The sequence below is a fragment of the Nylanderia fulva genome, unplaced genomic scaffold (genome assembly GCF_048542155.1).
Source record: "Nylanderia fulva isolate GAGA-0341 unplaced genomic scaffold, ASM4854215v1 Scaffold16, whole genome shotgun sequence".
Lineage (NCBI taxonomy): Eukaryota > Metazoa > Arthropoda > Insecta > Hymenoptera > Formicidae > Nylanderia > Nylanderia fulva.
This window is the reverse complement of record NW_028189835.1, coordinates 3,766,205-3,787,402: the sequence shown is the minus strand read 5'-3', so window position 1 is coordinate 3,787,402 and position 21,198 is coordinate 3,766,205. Positions and strand designations below refer to the sequence as shown.

The 21,198-nt window shown below is 35.7% G+C and overlaps 1 protein-coding gene across 6 annotated transcripts in view; it reads right to left on the bottom strand.

Moving 5' to 3' along the window:
• Positions 1-119: 119 nt before the first annotated feature.
• Positions 120-21,198, bottom strand: part of pnt (ETS transcription factor pointed) — a 114,253-nt gene continuing 93,174 nt past the window's right edge. For all 6 annotated transcript variants that reach the window (XM_029315084.2, XM_029315083.2, XM_029315086.2 and 3 more), the window contains 5 exons: positions 4,604-4,804; positions 3,822-4,124; positions 3,246-3,524; positions 2,682-2,976; positions 120-2,372 (listed from right to left, as the gene is read on the bottom strand). In XM_029315084.2, coding sequence (XP_029170917.1) covers positions 2,309-2,372; positions 2,682-2,976; positions 3,246-3,524; positions 3,822-4,124; positions 4,604-4,804 — 1,142 coding nt within the window. In that variant the 3' untranslated portion in view covers positions 120-2,308. The remainder of the gene's footprint in view (positions 2,373-2,681; positions 2,977-3,245; positions 3,525-3,821; positions 4,125-4,603; positions 4,805-21,198) is intronic.

The following is a 21,198-nucleotide window of genomic DNA, read 5'->3' as shown; positions in this document are numbered from 1 at the left end:
CAAATGAAAAACAAAGTAAAAAATGCAATTAGGACAAACGTATCTATTATTATGATTTTCATCAAAGTATAGTGGTGTATGTAACAGAACCGAGTAAATAAATAACGATCAATCGAAAATATTTATAAAAATCTCTTTATTCTTTTTTTTTTATTGCATCTACTAAAAAGTTTCTGCATTCACATCTCTTTCAAAATGCTATATATAATCCTGGGAAAGAAGTATGGCTCTCTCTTTTAATATAACAAGTGCCAAGACCGTGTATAACTTAATATTAACATTCGAGTAGCTTTATACATCGTATTCTTTCGTCCCATATTTTCAGGGATTCTCTCTAAGAGTATTTAATATAATTTATTTATAACATCCGGTCGACACAACTAGAAGAAATTTTAATTATAACGATTATCGCGCTAAAAGGATAATCTTGGTAGTTTTTTTAACAAGAGACCTTAGTAAAAATCGCCACCGATTTTACATTTCTCCTTAACAACCCTCGTCAACGTAATAAATTTCCAAACGATTATTTGAAATTAGTATACTGTTAATTACGTATATAGATAATGTGTACTACGCTGTTTCTCTTTCATTTGTAGCGTTAAATTATTTTGGTATGTGGAAACTTAACAAACACAGCGAATACAAAAATAGTTTAAATCATATACGTACATATATATAAATATAAAAATATATTTATATACGTATGCATATATATTTCTAGGTTGCGTTTCAAAACGTCATCCAGATGTGCATTCCCTCATTCTCTATACTCACTCAGACTGAGTAATATAGAAAGAGAAGGAATGCATTTGGGTGACATTTTGAGATGCAGCTCTAGATATAAGACACGTGGAAAATACAAAATACGTTGCTCGTACTTTAATTTGTCAAGTTTTATGCCATTAATATATCTTGCGTATTATTTATTCAATGTAATATTTTCTCTCTGATAGAAAAACATTAATATAATTTATACATAGTAAATTATAAAATAGTTACACATATATATGTATACATATTTGATACAATTGCATTAGCCAGTGTTCCATGAATCGAAAAAAGAAGAAAAAATTAAGATGAGATCTCTCTAAATCCAATATATTTGTTAAATATGTCTAAAATAATAAATGTGAATATAAAAAATATAAATTTTGTATTAAATTTATTAGAATGTTACAAATGTAAGATTTAATCGTCACCTTTTTCTTATATATAATGTATATAACTAATTTCAAAAGAAATGCGGAATGCGTGAAGTGCTTTCTTTATGTTTGTAATAAATACATGGAACACTGGTTGCACATGGCCCTTCTTTTCTTCCTTTCTATAAATGTTCATTTGCAACGTCTTCAAAGTCATGGATGTACAATTTCTCGATGAGAATATTTTACAAACAAGTCAAATTCAGCAAATGTTATTTTTATGAAAAATATTAACATTAAATTAACAGCATACTCTTTTCATTAGCAACGTTTTTTTCGGATTACATGTATAACAGTTTTTTTTATTGCGCGATTAAAAATATTAAATATATTTAATATATCGCGAGCGTACATATCAGAATATATATTTAATAATTAAGAAATAATATAAAATATATATATATATATGTCTATTTTCTTTTGGAGAAGCGAGCTCTTGAAAGAAAAGTACAGTTTAGAATTATAATCTAAATTAATCTATACATAGAAAAAAAAGCATATGTGAAAATATCGAATTGAAAAGCTCGCTACATAGTACATTATATAATGAGTTTATTGTAAAATTATGGTAATAACAATCACATATCGTCATCTATCAACGAGATATAACACACATGTTAAAATGATGAGACATAAATAATTTAGCGGCATCATCAAGTATCTTGACGCTAGTAGCGTTGAAAATCATATAACATTAAAAATATATCTATATATATATATATATGTATAAATTGACGAGTTATTCCTATAAATATTCTCTAAAACCTGCTGACAAATCAATCACTTAGAAACAAATTCGCGATTTCTTCAACTTTAGGCACCAATGGTATGCAGACCCTGTCTTTAGTACATACGACCCCGATTCGATTTTGTTTATATCTGAACAAAGAAGACGTACTATCACAGTCTTCTGTATTTGAATATAGTTATTTCATAGTGATTTCATTGTATAGATACTTTTTTGTCCTCTCATTTTTCTTATTTTTGCATGCTAATGCAAAAAAAGAAAGAGAGAGAAAGAGAGAGATAGAAAGAGAATTTGTATTATTACATTTCATTTATAAGTGTGACACAATCCTCTAAAGCATGCTCTCATTAACAAAAACTCAGTCTTCTTCCTTTTTCTCAGGTTTCAAGTCTACCATTGCATGTAACTCTTCAGGACTGTATCTGTAAATATCGAAAAGGAAAATAACACAATGATTTATATTTTATTCCAATTTTATTTATAATATTTATATGAAATTTCCAAATGGTAAAAATGTATATAAAATATGTAAATTTCTTGTTATATGGAAGTATCTCAGTAAAAAAATTGTAACTAATCAACTTGTCAATATATTATGTAATATGTGTATTTGTATATGTATATATTGTAATATCTGTAAATTTGTACATGTATATGATATGTGTGTATTTGTACATGTGTAATTTATACATATAACATTTAAATAATTACATTATGTATACTAAACTTACCCTAGTAGACTTTGTAAGTCGCAAACAAAGCGATATACGTATCGTTTGCCAGCAGTTTTGTGTATAATGTTTTTGTCATAATAGTAGCGTAAGCCTCGGCTCAGCTTCTCGTAATTCATCTTGGGTTTATTTTTGCGGACACCCCAACGGCGCGCAACTTCGTCCGGATCGGTTAGTTTGAATTCCCAGCCATCGCCGGTCCACGAGATGAAACCCTGACACGATTTATCAGTTAACAGCTCCAACAGAAATTGCCAGAGCTGAATTGGACCTGATCCGGTAAAACATGGTCCGCCTACATGACATTTTATACATTTGATTAGTATTTAATATTAAAATGTTAAGTTATGAAACAATTATTAAAATATTTAGATAGAAAATTCGCAATATTATTGTATTTTTAATTTCTCTATGCTAATCATAAATAATTAAATAATTTTTTTAAATATTCATAAAAAGGGAAAGAACCAATTTGCGTTAATTAGAGATTGAAAAGATTATTCGACAATTTGTTTGAAAAGAATTACGAAATTGTGTGTAATACAATTGAATAGGGAAAGCTACCTGCGTAACTGGCGAGCATCGGATTTTGCAGTAAGGGTTTTTGGTCCGCATTATTAGTTATAGATGTGGGATGATGGGGATTGGAGGAGTCCCGTGGTCCGAGTCCCGCAAGAAACGCGGGGTGATGAGACAAGTGATCTCCAAGTCCGACACCCCATTGGTCACCACCGACGCCGCCGCCTCCAGCACCGCTCCCGCTTCCGGGAACCGTTTGGAACGGCGTTGCATCGTACTGTCCGTATCCACCGCTCTCGCTGTAACCCTCATGGAAGCGTCCTCCTGTAAGGAGTAAGTGATTATTAACACTGTATATATAATATAAATCTATATGAATCTTATGAATTTATTAATTAAAGAGTTTTAATTAGATAAAAATTAAATTTTATATATCTATTATATACCTACATTTTATTATATCTAAATATAAAATTATAATTTTTATATCTCTATTTAGATACAAAGAAGTTTTAATTAGATATACAAAATATGAAAAAATAAATTAATATGTTAATTGTTCGAAAGAGATTACATCTTTTGCTTTTTAATTCATGTCTGATTTCAGTCACAGTCACGAACCTCGAGGATAGTTTTTGAACGATGACGGCTGATATTTGGGTTCGATGTGAATCGCGCTGGTGCCGTAAAAGTCCGGCGAACTATCCAAATTGTATGGATGCGGTGCCTGGTGATCCGGCGGTAAGCTGTGATACTCGGAAGTCTCGTCGTATCCGGAATAATGTGCCGGCGTCATGTAACTCTCCGTGGCGTTCGCGCCGACTCTCAAGTCGTTCTCGTTGCTTCCTGTACCCCCGAGGTCGCCCCCGCTGCCCAGGCCGCCACTCTGGAGATGCTCCGTTATGTGGTGATTACTGTAGTTCGCTATAAAATTTTTTTTCGAATTATATTTCTTTCATAAAAAGATTACACATTCAATAATTTTTTTAGCCGTACAATTAACATTTTATAAATATTTAGATAAGAATATTAGGCAAAAAATGGTAATGATTTAATCGACCAACTCTGGCAAAAAAGTAATTCTATTAAATTTCACAACGTTTCGGCCGTGGGTTTCGGTCCTTATCAAGTGCTCTGTTCTTAAAACCACAATAAATTACAAACTTTTTTAAAAACCGCAAAATCGACCTTAAAAAGTAACATAATTTTATAGCTTAAAAATGAACCAACAATGTTTAAAATATTAAATGCCCTAATAAGGCAACATGTAATTTTTTAGGACCATATAAAAGAGAACTAACGAAAACGCATATTATTGTAAAAATAATATCGATATAAGATGTATATGGATAAATAAAATCTATAGAATTTTTGATTACTTTGTATATAAGTGGGAGACTTACATTCCGTTTTGAGCTGATTTAAATTCCGTAGATGAATGTACGCATTGTTGGCATTGTTATTGTTGTTATTGTTGTTATTACTGTTAGGAGTGCTAGAGTGAGAGGTTGGCGGTTGGGTGCTATGGCTGTGAGGTGGTGGCGACGTTTCGTCTTTTTGACTTTCGTCTTGGCACACAGGACTGCGAAGATGATTGTAGCCACCTGCAAATTAAAAAGGACATCAGTTTATTTATTGTACGCTTTGCTGCACATAAAAAGGAAAAAAGAAAATCAGAAAATATTATTCTGGTTTTTGTAAGAGTCAAAAAATTGAATTTATTTGCATTGTAAAGAACGTTTTCTATTTATTTTTCATATTATATTTAAATAATAAAAATAGATAATATTATATGAATAAAAAATTGTGCGTATATAATATAATACATATCAGAATGTATATTTATAAAGTAGAGATAAATACATATGTATATAACATAGATAAATATAATAAGGATAAGATAGATAAATCATGTATACATATGTATGAGATAAACAGGATGTTTTAGGAATAATGGTTAATATTCTAAAACTGCACTAATCTTTTCTTCTGAAATACACTGTAATAAATATTTTTATTTTCTCATTTCGTTTAATTTAAATATAATTACGCGCGAAGTGAAGTGATATTATTCTTTGATAATAAAAATCTCAAAAATGCAACGCATGCATAAAAATTATTGTTGCGATGCATGCATAAAAATTTAATATATAAATTTTTAACAGAGAACAAAACATAGATTTGTCTATAAGAATCTTTCGATTAAAATATTTTCATTAGATTCCATTCACACACACAATTGTAACGTCTCAAACGAGAATCAGCTGCGCAGCTTGACGGATGTGTGGAGTGAGATGCGTTGAATGGGAAAGATAGAAAGAGACATATGTTCTCGTCGTGCCCGGTTCATCTTTGCTGTCGAATTAGCCGTCAGTTAGCGACACCACTGTGCCCAGTCTGGGGATCAGTGGTGGGGATCAGTTTCTCGCCAGACGTGCAACGTGGTGGACGTATGGGACGCACACGTCTAAGGAAAAGGATGGAAGGTGAGATGCTTTCGTCGAATCCAGTAAGTCCACTTCTCTCTTGACTGTAAAGATCAGTGGTCTTGTGGTCGCGCATAAGAAATTTGATTGGTATGCATAAGAAATTTGATTGGTTTATTTTATTATTATGCATACGTTTATGGATCAATGAATTTTCTTATGATATGTATACACGGAATTTTTTCTTAGAATTTATCCTGAAAATCATGGTAATCGTGGGACAATATGATATTGGAAGAATATTTTATGAGCTTATCTGATTAATATTTACAATAAAAATATTAATATGTACATAGTAAATTTTACTATGTACATAGTAAAATTAATCGAACATATTTTATATCTTTTGTGGTATTAATTTTATTGTGGTAAATATTAATCAGAGAAACTCTTATAAACCTTATTACCATATTGTCTCACAATTGCCATAATTTTCAAGATAAATTCGAAGAGAAAATTCTCTGTGAATATGTTTGTGCGGATGATACGTATACTCGTATGTGGAAGCATAGATATATTTGAAAGATTCTTGTACAAAATGCTATTTTTTGTATGAATTCTTTGTTAAAGATTTTAATATTTATGCATTGCATAATTAATAAATATATATTTTTATGCATGCATTGCAATAATTTTTACGCGTTGCAATTTTTGAGATTTTATTATCAAAGAATGATGAATTTCGTTTCGCGCGCGTAATTATATTCGGTTAAAAACGAAATAATAAAAATAAAAATATTTATACATATACAATTAACAATAAATATTTCTTGTTATTTCATTATATTTGAATTAAATATTTTCTTTTTATTTATTCTACATGATTTCTCTCCAATCTGTATTCATGAAAAAAAATCATAATTATATTGAAACGTCGTAAACAAATTATATAAATGAGAAATTTACATTTTGTTTTAAACTGATTTAAATTCCAAATAAGAAAGAGCGGAACGTATACATTGTTGACGTTATTATTATTATTATCAGCGTCAAAAGTACTAGAAAATGAAAAAGTTGGCGATTGAGTGCTGTGATAGGAGAGTAGCAACGACGTTTACAGACGTCATTATGTTAAATCGGACTGGCGGGTGAGGATGAAAGGACGATGTTGCACCGGTCTCTACGCCGACGCGCGACACTCCGCGGGGAAGAACAGCTGATATATGCTGTGGGAGGCGCGTATCTCGATTGGTCCAAACCAACTCCGCCTATCCTCGACTTCCGTTCTACGTTCTACGATCGCGAGAGAGGACCCAAGCCGCGCGGAGAGATCCATCGCGCCGAAGCTGCGCGGCGCTTCATTGTTGTCAGTTCGATAAACGAGCAGCGTTTGAATCACTGGGCGGGGGTCTAGACGAAGAGACAGATGCAGCACATTATCATGTTCTTTCTTCCTTATTCGAGTTCTTATCAGTTTGATTTGTTTTTTTTTATAACACATACTTAATGGGAAAACAATACTATCCTCTCTTAAACAGTATATTAATGAAAATATCACTTATAAAAACAGCGATATTTCACGGAAAATTAATGGCCAAAACTTGCTTCTTTAATATCTTGTTTCGTTAATTGTTACAACGAGAATTTTTAATTTCATTAAAAAATCAGTCATCACCGATTCTCTTTTCAATGAGATTTCACTGTTTGTAATATAATATTAGTTGCTCTCCATTTACATCAAAACTCAGATAAATTTCATTTTTGTCTTTCTTCAACATCCATGTTAAAGAAAAACAAAAGTGATTTATCTGAGCTTTGATGTAGATGGAAAGCAACGATTATTTACTCTTTACAAGTGAGAGAAACTATTGCTATGCAGTGATATACTGAATTTAAGAATACAATATACTGAACTTAAGAAAATCGAAGAATCGATGAATTGAGATGTGCATTATAGCTTTGGCACGTATTAAATTATTACAGCTTACTGCATAGTTTGACACTTGAGCTTTCAGATATTTTCTTATGTAATACAAAACGTAAAAGAAACACACATAATAAGGCCAGAAAACGAGCACCAAATTAATTATAATTACATACCTAAAATCTATACAATTTATGTATTTATAATTAATTTGGTGCTCGTTTTTTGGCCTTATTATGTGTGTTTCTTTTGCGTTGATATGTTTTTATCAAATCAAAATAAGATAAGAAAAACTTGGTATTAATATATTATTTTTTTCGATCGTCATATACACAATTCCGTGGTACATCTAATCTTATCTCAAAGATTATGTTTCAGCTTAAAATGTGAAATGTTATATTAATCACTGACGCTTTTGCTAAGCGCGCAGTAAGTTGTAATAAAAACACAAAAATACATAAAATTATTCAGGGGTTCGATTCCCGATTCAGCGACTTTCGGATCTATATTTTTCTCTTGCATTTATTTAATTATTTCCGCAAGGGGTTTTTGAAATTAAATCTCAAGTAAGAGATTATTTCAATTTTTAAAAGCTTGGTGGGGTACACCAAGACTTGATTTAGATTTATATTTACATAAAATTAGAAATAATAGTAGATGCTAATTAAATTCGCTGTCACTTTGTCCGAAATATTCTTAAGATAAATATTTGTTACATAATTTTTATAATATATTTGATCAACATAATAATTACGAGCAAATAAATTCCATTACAATTAAGAGCTTATCTCTTTCCAATCAGAATATATAAAAATTGCACTTGAAGAACGATTCATCGATATGCACGAGAGGAATAAATCCGAGACGAGTGAAAAGAAAAACTGTGAATCAATTGAAATCGGTTTTTAATTTAAAATCTATACTGCGATCTCATTCATCCGCCGCCAGTATATTAAATTTATGACGTTGCTAAAATTCCTTATTATAAGCAGCACTGCGGTTTAAAAGGGGAGAACGCGAATCATTAATTCGAGGCTAGCTAGAGTTTGTAGAGGGTCAACGAGAAGCAGGTGATATCGAGTACGTTGTATCTGTTAAGGCAAAACCAGGTGGCTTGCCAGGATCATTATCTCTCTCACTCTTTCTCACACACACTCTTTCTCTCTCATTTGTTCTTTCTTTCTTTTACAGCTACTCTAAACAGCTTAGTTAGTCGGACGATTAGCATAGTTGCCAGAGTTAGTTTTTTCTTTAATAATACGTAGCGCGATGAAATGCGGGTGACTTTGAGGAATTACCATAATTCACCGATCTTTACGGCGAAACGACAGCATTATCACGCATGTGACGTGCCACTACCCCACATTCCCACACTTATATTTTATTAACGAAGGAAAAAAACAGGTGGTCTCGCCGCACAAAAATATCCTAGCGGTCAGATAGCTTCAATTTCAGTTATTTTTAATTAGACATAATTATGAAATGCGAAATCAGCTTCGAAGATCAGGTTTTAGTACGTAGTTCCTTGAGAAAAAAAATTGTATAAATAAGTTCAACTGAATTAACAATAAATAATAATGAACCAATTGCCAATCTATCTTAAAATTTTCAAAAAATATATATTTTGTTAAACTATTAAAATCCTAAGAAAATGAAAATTAAGAGAATCGACAAGGAAATGATACTATATCTCTTATATTTCAAAGTTCATATATTAGCTACTATTTTCACGCCAGGCGATTAAAGATGTCCTGAAATTATACCTATGCTGAACAGTTTCATCAGCATTGAATCTCGCGCCGCCTAAAAGATACGAAGATATCGCCCGATGGGCATCATTACATCAAAGCGAGCTTCTTTCCCGCAGGAATAATTATTTCGCGAGGGCCTCTCTTGCGCGCTTTCCCATACTCCCGTGTCCATGTGGCGACCGTGGCGTCGTTAATAGGGCTGTAGGGACAGAGACCCTGCATATTCCAAGTACACCTGCGAGACTCGCGTGTAGTAGCTGCACCTCGCACCCCGTGTTTCATGGACGATGAGCGTGGGAGTGCAGCTTGGAGCCGGCCCTCACGCTGCACACACAGACGCGTGGCTCTCTTTCTTTCCTTCACCGAAGCCAGTCATCGTTTTAGGTTTTCTGGCGCTTCGCGGTCGCCTAAAAATGCGACTTCTTTTCCGTACGACTTGGCGCATCGCTAAAGAAATCCCAGTTCGCTCACCTCATTTTTTTTTAATCTAACTTGCAACTATAAATGTACAGTCGTACATTTATGTCTGATTTTGAAAATTCTATTCATTATCTATACTCATTATCTATTCTAGACTAGATAAAGCCGATAAAAAGATATTCTTTCCAGAAAATTCTAGCTCTTATAAATTTTCGAAACCTTTCCTACTGATTAAAATATATCTTGCAGATAAAAAAAAAATTAATAGCTATAGAAAATCTTCACAAATATATTTTCTTCAACATGTGTATAAATGTATATGAATAAACGAGCGGAAGAATTTCAAAGGAACAATTTGGAAATCTTTTTCTCCCATATATCTTCTAGTCCTTTTTCGAACGGGACATGCCGAACGTTCGTTAATTAAATCGTCCAAGCAGATGAGGGATTTTTCAGTAGCCACGAAGCTCTCTTCGAGTGCATCTCGGAAAGTCGGGGGAAAGTTGCGCCGCGCGCAAAGAAGGGAACGCGCGGTATATCGGGCGGGCACAAGTAACAGCCGCATATCAGCTGTGAAACAGGTGCCGAGGACTGTCGGAGAACCGCCGTTTAGGCGGCAGTAACGGTGAGCAATGAAGGCGGCGGCGGCCAGTAACAGGAGCAGCGATGGGGCAGCCTCGTCGTGGCACGTGCCAAATCGAATGAAACGGCCCGGTCGGCCTGCACAGCTGCTGTCTGCCGAGAAAGAGAGAAAACAACCGATGCAGTCGGGCCTCTTGAAAATTAAAACCTGCCTCACGAATGTTCCCGACTCGCCGCGCCGGAAGGTCATTATATCTTTGACCGAAGAATCTACGGCTGCGGCCCACATCAGGATCCAACACGATCCTCCCTTTAGAAATCGACATTCGTTACTTTAAACCTTGCACTTTGGCTCTTGTTTTCGAAATTGCCGATACAGTTCTTAGATAATTGAAAGACTCGTCTAACTTCTCTTGAGCAAGTCGTTAATCTTTTGAGATATTTTTCCAGCCCTCCATGGATTTTTCTTTGGATGACAAATTTAGTATACTCGACAATAGGAATATTTTTCGATGAACTACGAGATAATGCGCGTTTTACGAATGTAGGTATCGAATAAAAAATGTCTTTTCGATTAAAAAGAAAAAATGCATACTCTCTTAAACGCGCATATAAAGAAATGCATTTGTTGACATTAAGTCGTAACAGAACTGTAAATAAAGGTGAATTTTATTCATTATTCCGATTTGCGCGAGTAATAATGTATGAGATGACGAGTTAAACAATGACACACGCAAAATTCAACAGACATGTATCCCACTTAACAAACGGCATGCATATATAAACTTGGATAATGTATTATATTAAAGTTAGCAAAAAAGCAAAATCGCAGAATAAATTTCCGAGGGAAAAAAGAAGCGTAGATTGCAATTTTTCTTTAAGCGTTTCAAGTCTCTTCATGTATGTAGTCTAATATGAAGAAACTTAATTAATCCCATTTATATCACTTTACTATTCATCCAATTAATATTATTAATTCTTTTTCTAAATACTTTTTTTTAATAAAAATATAAAGTAATAAAAAATAAAAATGTATAATATTGTGTCAGATAAAAGCTAATAAATTCAAACATTAATAAATCCGCACAATCGCGCATCAGGACGAAAGTAACGACTCTGTTCGCCTACTATCTATCGCCTAGGAATATACAATAAAAAGATTATGAAAGAGGGGGACGAAACGACGTTACTCTTTCCTTCGCCATTCCGGATTTTATACCTGCCGCGGTCGTGAATCGCTCCTTTTACTCAAGCACACGCATATACAACACACACACATATAGATGTGCGCGAAGTGTCATACAAGCACGTAGAATACACGGGAGAGACGCGCGATGAGCGCGGCTCGTAAAAAAGTCGTCCACGACGACGACGACGACGGCGGCACAACGAAATCACGCATTGTTCGTTAGACCGGTGACCTGCGAACTCTCCCACACTCTACCTATCCCATGAATATGTCTGGGTATACACGTGAAACGCGCATTGCACGCCCTCGACGCCAGATGAAACGTCTTTCTGCATAAAAATTCGCGCGAGTTGTCTATAAAGAAAATCAGTTATTAATCATCTGCGTAAAATAACTAAAAAAGAGTTAAATAAATAAATGACTTGTATACATTTTAACAAGTATTAATTATTAATTTCTTACGAGGGAATTTTATTTAGGAAAAAATTTATGTAAAAGAAAAGAATTATTCTTCCTCATCAACATTGTCAGTATTTAATGATCTAAGAAATTATATATATATATACATATATAATGATGTGGATGTGCGAACATACTGATGAATAATAACAAATTAGACGTATTAATTTCTGCATGGATGTGTACTTGGATTTTAACATCCCTTGAATATGATTCAATCGATTTTTATATTATTCTTTCCCACGATTAAATCGATATATGGATAATATATACTTTATGCTGATAAGATAAATATTTCAAAATCTACGAATTTAAGAAATAAACGATATAGGAAGATTTGAGTAATATTAAGCAGTATCTAACATAAGCATTCAACACGTAAGATATAAGAAATTACAAACAATCACAGTTAAATATGAGAAGAATAAAATCGAATATGATTGATTATAATCTCTTATGTTTCGAGTTTTGAATTTTGATTAAACCGCTTTACATAATCACAATATTGAGAGATATTTTTATTAAGGAATGTTCTGATTAAAGATATCGAGATATCTTCATTTACGACGTATTACAACATTGATAGAATTTTTATCTCTAAACCAGCTGCAATTCCGAAGCATCCGAACCGTGTAACCCTAACTCCCAAGTGTGTACAACAACTGAGACCTTGCGCGATACGCTTTATTGCCGGCTTAACAAGGGCCACACCTTAACCGAGAGGAACGAGGGACGTATCGCGAACAAAAGATGCTGACGTTAAAAATAATACTATAGTTACGGGCCATTATGCAGATAGTCGAATGTTATAATTGTGATGTATCTGCCCTTCATGGAACGAGTCGTCCAATCGCGCGACGAAAATGAGATCAATTTTACGAAATCGTTTCTGTCGAAATACTCGAAGAGCTTATTGTTGGTTTGTTAAACAGAAACTCTCTTTCTCTCTCTTAGAGATACATGAATTAAGATTATATAGTTTTGTTTTTAAAAATAAAGAATTGTTTGAATTACAATTCTCATAATTAACTTTGATTAATATTTTATATAAATAATAAGTTAGATAGAAAAATGTATTCTCTCTTGTTATATATGTCAGTAATAAATTTCAAACTAGCATATACGACCGCGCGCAACCTTGATTTAATTCAAATTAGATTGCCCTCTTCATGCTTATAATTTATGAATATGTTATCATCAAAAATTATATTGAAGTGGCCTAGAAATGTTATGCTTATTGCTATCCGATCAGTTTCTCAATTTTATAATTGTCACATAACGATAGTAAAAACAATATTTATTGTTTCCTATCAAGAGAATATCAAGAAAATATTTTTATAGATTTACATTTTCACAGATTTCTAATTGTATTAAAAATTTAAAATTAAACATAAAAAGATATTAAAAATGTCTTGGTATTACAAGTAATTATAGCATTAATAAATAGATTGGAAAATAGCAGTAAAAATTAGGTATATAAAAGATATAAAAATTTATTCTACCCTTGTAATACTTTATTATTCAATCCCTTAAAAATAAAAATTCAATATATTTTGTTATTAAAAAGATTTGAATTAAAAAAATTCCCTATTCTCTGGATTATCACGTAATTGCAGTAAATAATTCTGTGCCTTATATACGGGATCTCTGACACTTGACTTCTCACACGATAAAGACAATCGTTCGATATCAGCAGACTAGAATTAGAAATTATAATGTCGCTTGAACAATAAATATTAATTCGGCTGGATTGCGTTATGATGTACAAATGTAAAGCGTGATCATTTTTGTACAGGATGTTGATATTTTGTCATTAAACGTTGAATTTTACTTGGATTCGGAAGATCCAGGAGAGAATTTAAATAAGAATCGTCAAAGATACATACATCGTGAAAATGTATGATATAAAAATAATCATGTCTCAAAATTAATGCCTACAAAAAGAAAGCGAACCTCTTATTAAGAAATCATCTTCCTCTTAATCCCTTGTAATCAGTCCTATTTTTGAGAGATCGTCAATAATAATTTTCTCGATTTCCTCTCTGTAATATTCTATTGAAAATGCTTTTCATTTAGCAACACAAGTCGACACAATTATTCTATTTTTATTCTTAGAATGTAGAACAAGGATATAGAAACGCTTGCGTGTTGCTAAATGGAAAGCACCCAATATATCGATTCGAAATTGAAACCTGCACTGAAAAAAAATTATTAAATTAATAAATATTGATTTCAATGCTGCCTAACAAATCATTTATTCGAAAAGACCAATATTTTTCACATCAAATCAATATTATTAGTTTCGCATAAATGATCAGGCAGTACTGAAAATAAATATTTCTTCGAAGTCAATAAATTGTTTTCAGCGTGTGACATCCTGCTCCTTTTACGCGATGATCTCGCAGACTCTCAGAAATTGAAGATTTTTTTCAGGAGTACGTATATATTTAGATTTCTGTTTTCGTTTCGGGGGGTGTATTCTCTTGAACCTAACAATGTCCGAATTTTGTCGTCGCGATACGCGACTCGGGCATGAAAATCGTAAGGTACCTGGCGTGTGGGTGGTCGCGTCCAGCGAGACCGGCGGCACCACGCTGGTGTTGCTGCGCGTGATCGTGTGCTGATGCGAATGCTGATGATGCGGATGATGGCTGGTGAGAGGCTCCGCCTCCTGGTACGCGGGATAATCGGCGAAGAACGGTTCGTGGCCTGTCATCAGCGTGTCCAGCATCTGGAGCACCATTTCCGAAGACGCGACCGCGTTAACGCCGCTACTGCTGCTGCTGCTGTTGCTGTTGCTGTTGCTGCCACCGCCGCTCGTTAACGTCCCGATATTCGCCGCGTACGCGTCAATTATTATCACCGGCGCCTGCCCCGAAGGCCGCGACGTCTCGACGCTCACGACGCCCGCCGTGACGTCTTCGATTGTCCTACGCGACGACGACGATGTTGTTGGTTCACTCCTCGAGCGACAGCGCGAGTCCGCGAGCCATCCGAATTATTCGGACGCTGTCAACGTGTTGTGCATGGCTCGACCAGCTGCGATCACGATGCGAGTTCGGTCCCTCTCTCGCGAGTTCCGCGGAAGGCATGGATTTCTTTCGAAACTAATTTTTTTTGTAAACCGATTTGATCGCCTTGTATTCTCCGATAGAGGAAAAACTCGAGTCTCCGCGATCGGGAAATTTTGCACTCAGCTGCGAGAGAGAGCAACAGGTGTCTCCTCGGCTGGCCGCGTCAATCCTCTTCGATTTTCGTTGACTCAGCTGCACGCTGTTCTCAGCAGTTCTCAGGTATCCTGTCCTTGCTCAATTCCATCCCGAAGGAAAATTAAACACTCCAGTTTGGAGTCGCTCGGTCCCCCTCGTAAATCAAAGTCGAATTTATAATTTTCAAGATATCCCTTCTTAATTATTTTTACTGTACACACTCGGAGTTCTATATCTCAATTAGAATTAAAATTAATTTCCCAGGTATACATACTCCTTGATTATTCACTTTCCATTTCAGTCTCATATTATATATATATCCATAATTCAATTAAATCCACTAATTACTCACTACGTTCGCGGGTCCCACACAATCGAATAAAATTCCTCCCGCGCACTCTCAGTTCCGTATATAATCGGGATTGAATTTCCCGGGAGTGAAATTGATTCGCTCTGACAATAGAGTATCCTTAATCCACGTCACGAGACATGCAACTTCGAACGACGGATATCACCGCGAATGATACTGTCACTTTGAAGAAACGTTCGCGGGCGCACTCAATAGAGAAGAGTAACGCGTCGAGAAGAGAAGAGAACAGACGCGCGCGGCTACTGTACACACAGAAGAACGGGAGAGTGCTCTCGCGTGCGCTCCTCACACTCTCCTCCACTTGACGCGAGCGCGCGTGTCACTGTGACGAAGCGCCGTACCGTTTCCGCTCTCCGGTCCTCCGTGTCTCTGCCGCGCGCGCGCGCGCACTCGAGAACTCCCTTTCATCCTCCATCGCATTTCCCTGCCCCTCCGCCAGGGGGGCACAACATCTCGTACGAGACTATCCCCTTGTCGCATTGGTGCCGCGCGATGGAGGTGGAAGATGGGAGTTCACGAGACCGGCGAAGTGGGGCTTTGATCCGCCGCGTGGAGGGGAACGAGATAGGGAACTCACTTTACTCGCTAGCCGCCAGTTTCGCCGAAGAGGGAGCGAGGGGAACGATGGCAGGGAGAGGAAGGGAGATCGCAAAACGCCCCCTCGAAGCTTCTCAACCACCTGCTGCCACCGGTGCCGTCTCTCTCTCTTTCTCTCTCTCGTCTCGTTGCGTCGTTGAGTGCTCTATGTATAAATAGGTGTATATGGAATATATCAATTTGTATACCTGATATTTGCTTCTCTTTCGGATTTTTTTCAAGCTACCTCTTCGTCTTCTGATAAGTGTAACTTGTTGATTGGAACGCTAATTTTCGATGGATAGAATCGTGGGTGGGTGGATAATTATTTAAAAATTAGTTCTTAGGATATTTTGTTTTTTCCCACGATAAATATATATATATGTAAATCTTATTAAAAAATTATTATAAATTATAAAATTATCATATGATTTGATCTTCTTATAATGGTTTGTCTATTATTTCGTATAAAATGGAATACCTTCCATAAAGAGCGATATGAAATTAAATTTTATTCGCTCGGAATAGTGCTAATAAATTTTATTTGAGTTCTATATATATATATCTTATAAATTTAATTGTATACATTAGAAGTGCGTGATTTAAGAAAACAGCGAATAATACGAATTAATAATCGATCAATTAAGAGTATGATGGATTAACAAAAGTAAATTTAATTATTATTAGAAATTAAATAATATCCCTCCCATACATTTTTTCACCGGCATTTTTATATAGAAAGAAATAAAAGAAATTAAAAAATTGATTTAATATTAAATACAATTTAATTTTTTTTCTGACACGCCTGTGTCGCTTACATACTTAGAAGAGACAAAAACTGTCTCGACCCCTCGATCGTACGTGTTTCGTCACGCTAGATCATTTAGATCGTCTCCTCGTGTATAGTAAACGCGCGCACGTTCGTCGAGAGAAGGACCTAGCCTATTTTTCGAGAGGGGGCTGCTTGCAAAGGGGAGGGAGGGAGATGAAGGAGGCGGACCGGATGTTGAGGCGAGGGTTTCTCTGTTCGGCGGCGGGCTCGCACGTGATGCAGAGGGGACCGGAAGTGCTCACTCCCCTACGCCTCGTGCCTCTCTCTCTCTCTTGGTTCGTATAGTCCGACCGGCAATAGCAATGGGACTTACGAGGGCCGGCACAATAAGAACGCGCGGGCTTTTACCGTTCCGGGCCTATATCCGAACATAGAGAGGCGCGTGATCCGCTGTTTTCTATTTTCTATTTGTGCGTCTAATTGATCGCAATTTAGTATACCCCTTCCTGCGGTTGGTGTGGAAGGGGATTGAAAACAGGCCAGATTTTCTTGGAAGATAATCAATATTAAATATCGTTTTCGTATTTTGAAATAATAGCAGACTTTTATATTGGATTTTATCGGCAAAAATGTGAATGGAAACTCTTCACAATTAATTGTTGATGAAATTTTCACAAATAATAAGACGCAATTTAAAATTCGACCAAAAACTGGCTATTCATTTATTGAAAATAAGTATTAATGTAATGTTAATTTCGCTTGCCAAATTATGTATTTTTGTATTCTAGCACTTGAAAAGGACCACAATGTGGGTCGAAACGTAGTGTGTACTTATTTTCAATAAATGAATATATATAATAAATGAATTATTTATCAATAGAAACGTCAACTCTATGTATTTACCATTAACACTCAATTTTCTATTATCGAATTATCAGTGCAATTGAATCTTATCGAGTTATATTTTTAATTGAACTAATTTACATTTTTTATTATATACATTTCCAATGCATTGAAATAAACCAATAATATAAAAATGATTAAGAGATATCGAAATTTTATATGTCGAATTGATCAATGATCGAAGAGAGCACAAATGCATATTTTAATTAACCCTTGGAGATATTTTGTAGAAAAAACGCGTACATATTTTTTGTTCATATAAAATCTAGTAGAAATCCGCTGGAAGGGGAATCGCTTATTATAACGTATATTCGAACGAAACTAGTCACGCAAGACGATCTGGTTCTCTCCTCCACATCTGTGCGATTCTTCCTCTCAATCGAAACACACTCTCGAAGTGAGCAACAATGCCGCGGCGAAGCGGTTTCCAAGGAGGGTGCATTTACGAGTGCATTAAGGGAGGAGTACTCGAGGACATTATAAAACTATCTTGCCGTCCCGTATTGGGGTAGGTCTCCCTCCCCTTTCCTTTTACTACCAGCCAGCCCTGCCCAGCGACTTCCGGTTGTAACGTGAGCTCCGAATATCGCTTCTGCTTTTTTTTTTCTCTCTTCCCTCCTCGACTCGGGCTGTTACCCTCGTTCCTCGAGTCGTTCCTTGTTCACCATTTTTTTACCTCCATAATTATGGTTAAACGTACCAATATCGGATGTATTTCGCAATCACTCGTCGAAGAAAAATATTTTCTCAATGTATACGAGTATTAATGTAGAAGCTTCGAAATAGCTGTTTTGTGATTGCAATTTGAATCAATATTATATACAGAAAAGAGGACATTTTTTTTTTACGTTCGTGTATTTTATTTAATTTCGGAGATCCATTAGATATCTTTATCTTGGCTGTGAAAATTTTCGCGGAAACGTGTTAACGCGATAAATTGCAAAGCGAGTTATATCTTCAGGGATAATTAACTGAGAATTAATTCTTTTCATTCTTCCATGTGAAAAATTCATTCATTTAATTTCCTCCATTTTCATTCGCGCAATTAAAAGTGTTAATAATAAGGCGTTGAGACACTAATTTCAACCGTTCTCACACATACGCGCGCACAAACATTAATATAAATTTGCATGCTAATATCATTTTCGGTAGTCGTATAAACACGTCCAGCAGATCCTGGAATATTTTTCGTGCTTCGAAACAGTTATATACCATTTGTGGAAGAAGTATACTTTTCTATTTCCGGCCGTTCGTATATTTACCTTACGCCGTTCATGATGGCGTATGCGTACGAAAACCTTGACGATAACCACGACGATGACGATGACGAGAAGGAGGACGATACGCACGAACAGGAAAGAAAGGACGAAAAAAAAAGCACATATACACGTATATATATATAAACGCACACAAGCGCGCGCGCGCGCGCATACGTACGCCACACGGTCGTGTCGCGAGTTCTGAATGAGCAAGAGGCTTTGTAGACCCTCGAGGCGGTGTACGAACTATGAATGAACGAGTGAATGAATACAACCTGTGCCAACCACCCCTCCCTCCCTTTCGTCTCTCCGACGCGCCCCTTTCTTCTTTTTCTGTTCGCTTCATCCCTACAAGCGAGTCTCTCAGCACTTCTAGCCCTATACCGATCGTTCTTTATATATATCTTTATATATCGCGATCTGCGGCAGCACAATATGATCGACGCCGATGCACGTGTATGTATATGTGTATATTCGTACACGACATCGTGGTATTGCATATCTCTTCGCGACTCGCGACGCAGGAAATTGCGTGGCTTCGCCTCGTTCGCGCCTTCAAGTTCTATCCGAGAAAACGTGTTATTGCGGTTTTATTATCGCGCGAATATTAAGCCTCGCGTAACTATAGTTATATATGTATTAAGTATACTGATTTGAAAAATTAGTTACAATTTGCAGAATGCTCCGGTGTGCTTTCCAGCGCTCGTGGAAAAAGCGTAGCGTGAAATTGAGGTGATTTGTTACGTGATAACGAATGAAAAATGAGTTACGCGCGGATGTTGAATACGAAGAATATATATATATTGAGTTGGCCTGTTCTTACATTAATTTTACAATTTTATTTTAATATATAAGAGCGTTATAATTTTTTACTAATTTATTACATATATATATATTTAAAAGAAATTTTTTAATAAACGAAAGCATCTGTCTTCATTAGACAAACAAAGCCAAGAGCGCAGATTGCGCCCCTTCCTCCCATTACTTTTTTATTAAAATTTTCTACGTGTAGAGAATTTCGAATAAATTCAAAGTCGCTTATCGAATCGACGCATCAAAGAGCTGGACGTTAGAGCCGGGGAGAGACAGAGACAGAAGCCGATCAGAATGCCGCATATTCGTCGCCGTTAGTTATAACGCGAGGGTTGCTTAACAAATAATCATTGTATTCGCCGCGGCGCGAATTAGCCGACCTCTCCTCTTCCATAAACGTCCATATTAAATGGACGTCACGCAGATAGCGCTCCTTTTTTGGTCGCGTGTGGTCAGTAAACCGCGCAGACAGAGAAGAACGGAACGGCTTTTGCGCTCTCTCGCGTCGCTCGTTTTCGTCTTCGCGCTCGTCTCGATGTCGTTAATTTATGCACGCGCACACAGAGACGCGATATACGTGACGCGAAGCGGTGAGTTGCCTTCGTGAACAACGCGCACCGAAAAAGATCCCCTAATATAAGTGTTCGATAAAAAAAATTGATATCCCACCCTTACGAAATATTAATCTACGCTACAGTATCACTCAATCAATTTATTATTATACGGGTATTTATATGTGAAAAATAATTTGAGGGGCAATTTCCAAGCAATGGTTATTTGAATTTAATGTTGCATGGGATATTTGAAAGCAAAAAATTGGAATTCGACTATATGATTCCCAAATAACGCGACACGTCGGTTCCGACACGAGGAGGTCGAAAGCGAGGATAAGCGAGAGTCGAACTAGAGACCTCGAAGAGCTGTGATACATAACGTAACAGTGCTTTAGCAAGCAGAAATAATGAGTCTATTATACGGATGTCTGTGTTGGTCGCTTTGTAACGACGCGTCCGTATATACGGTACCAGCTGGGTCTTCGAGGAACTTCGGTGAATTGCATGAGCGAATATCAGTCAGCGGTTGTCAAACTTTCCTAGCCCGAAACCTGTCTTTGACATCTACGAATGTTGACGACTTTGCCGTCTCTTTTGATATTTTTTTTTTATTCACGCCTAAAATCTCAGCGAAAGTCCCAGCGATATTTAATTTAAATACTTTGATGTCTTTGTTAATTCATTAGTCGCCAGTAAGAATTAAATTAAATTCGTGAAAAAAAACGACCAATACTGGACTACAAAAATTTTTCTTCATTTATTTAATTCATGACGTTTCGACCTGTGGTTTA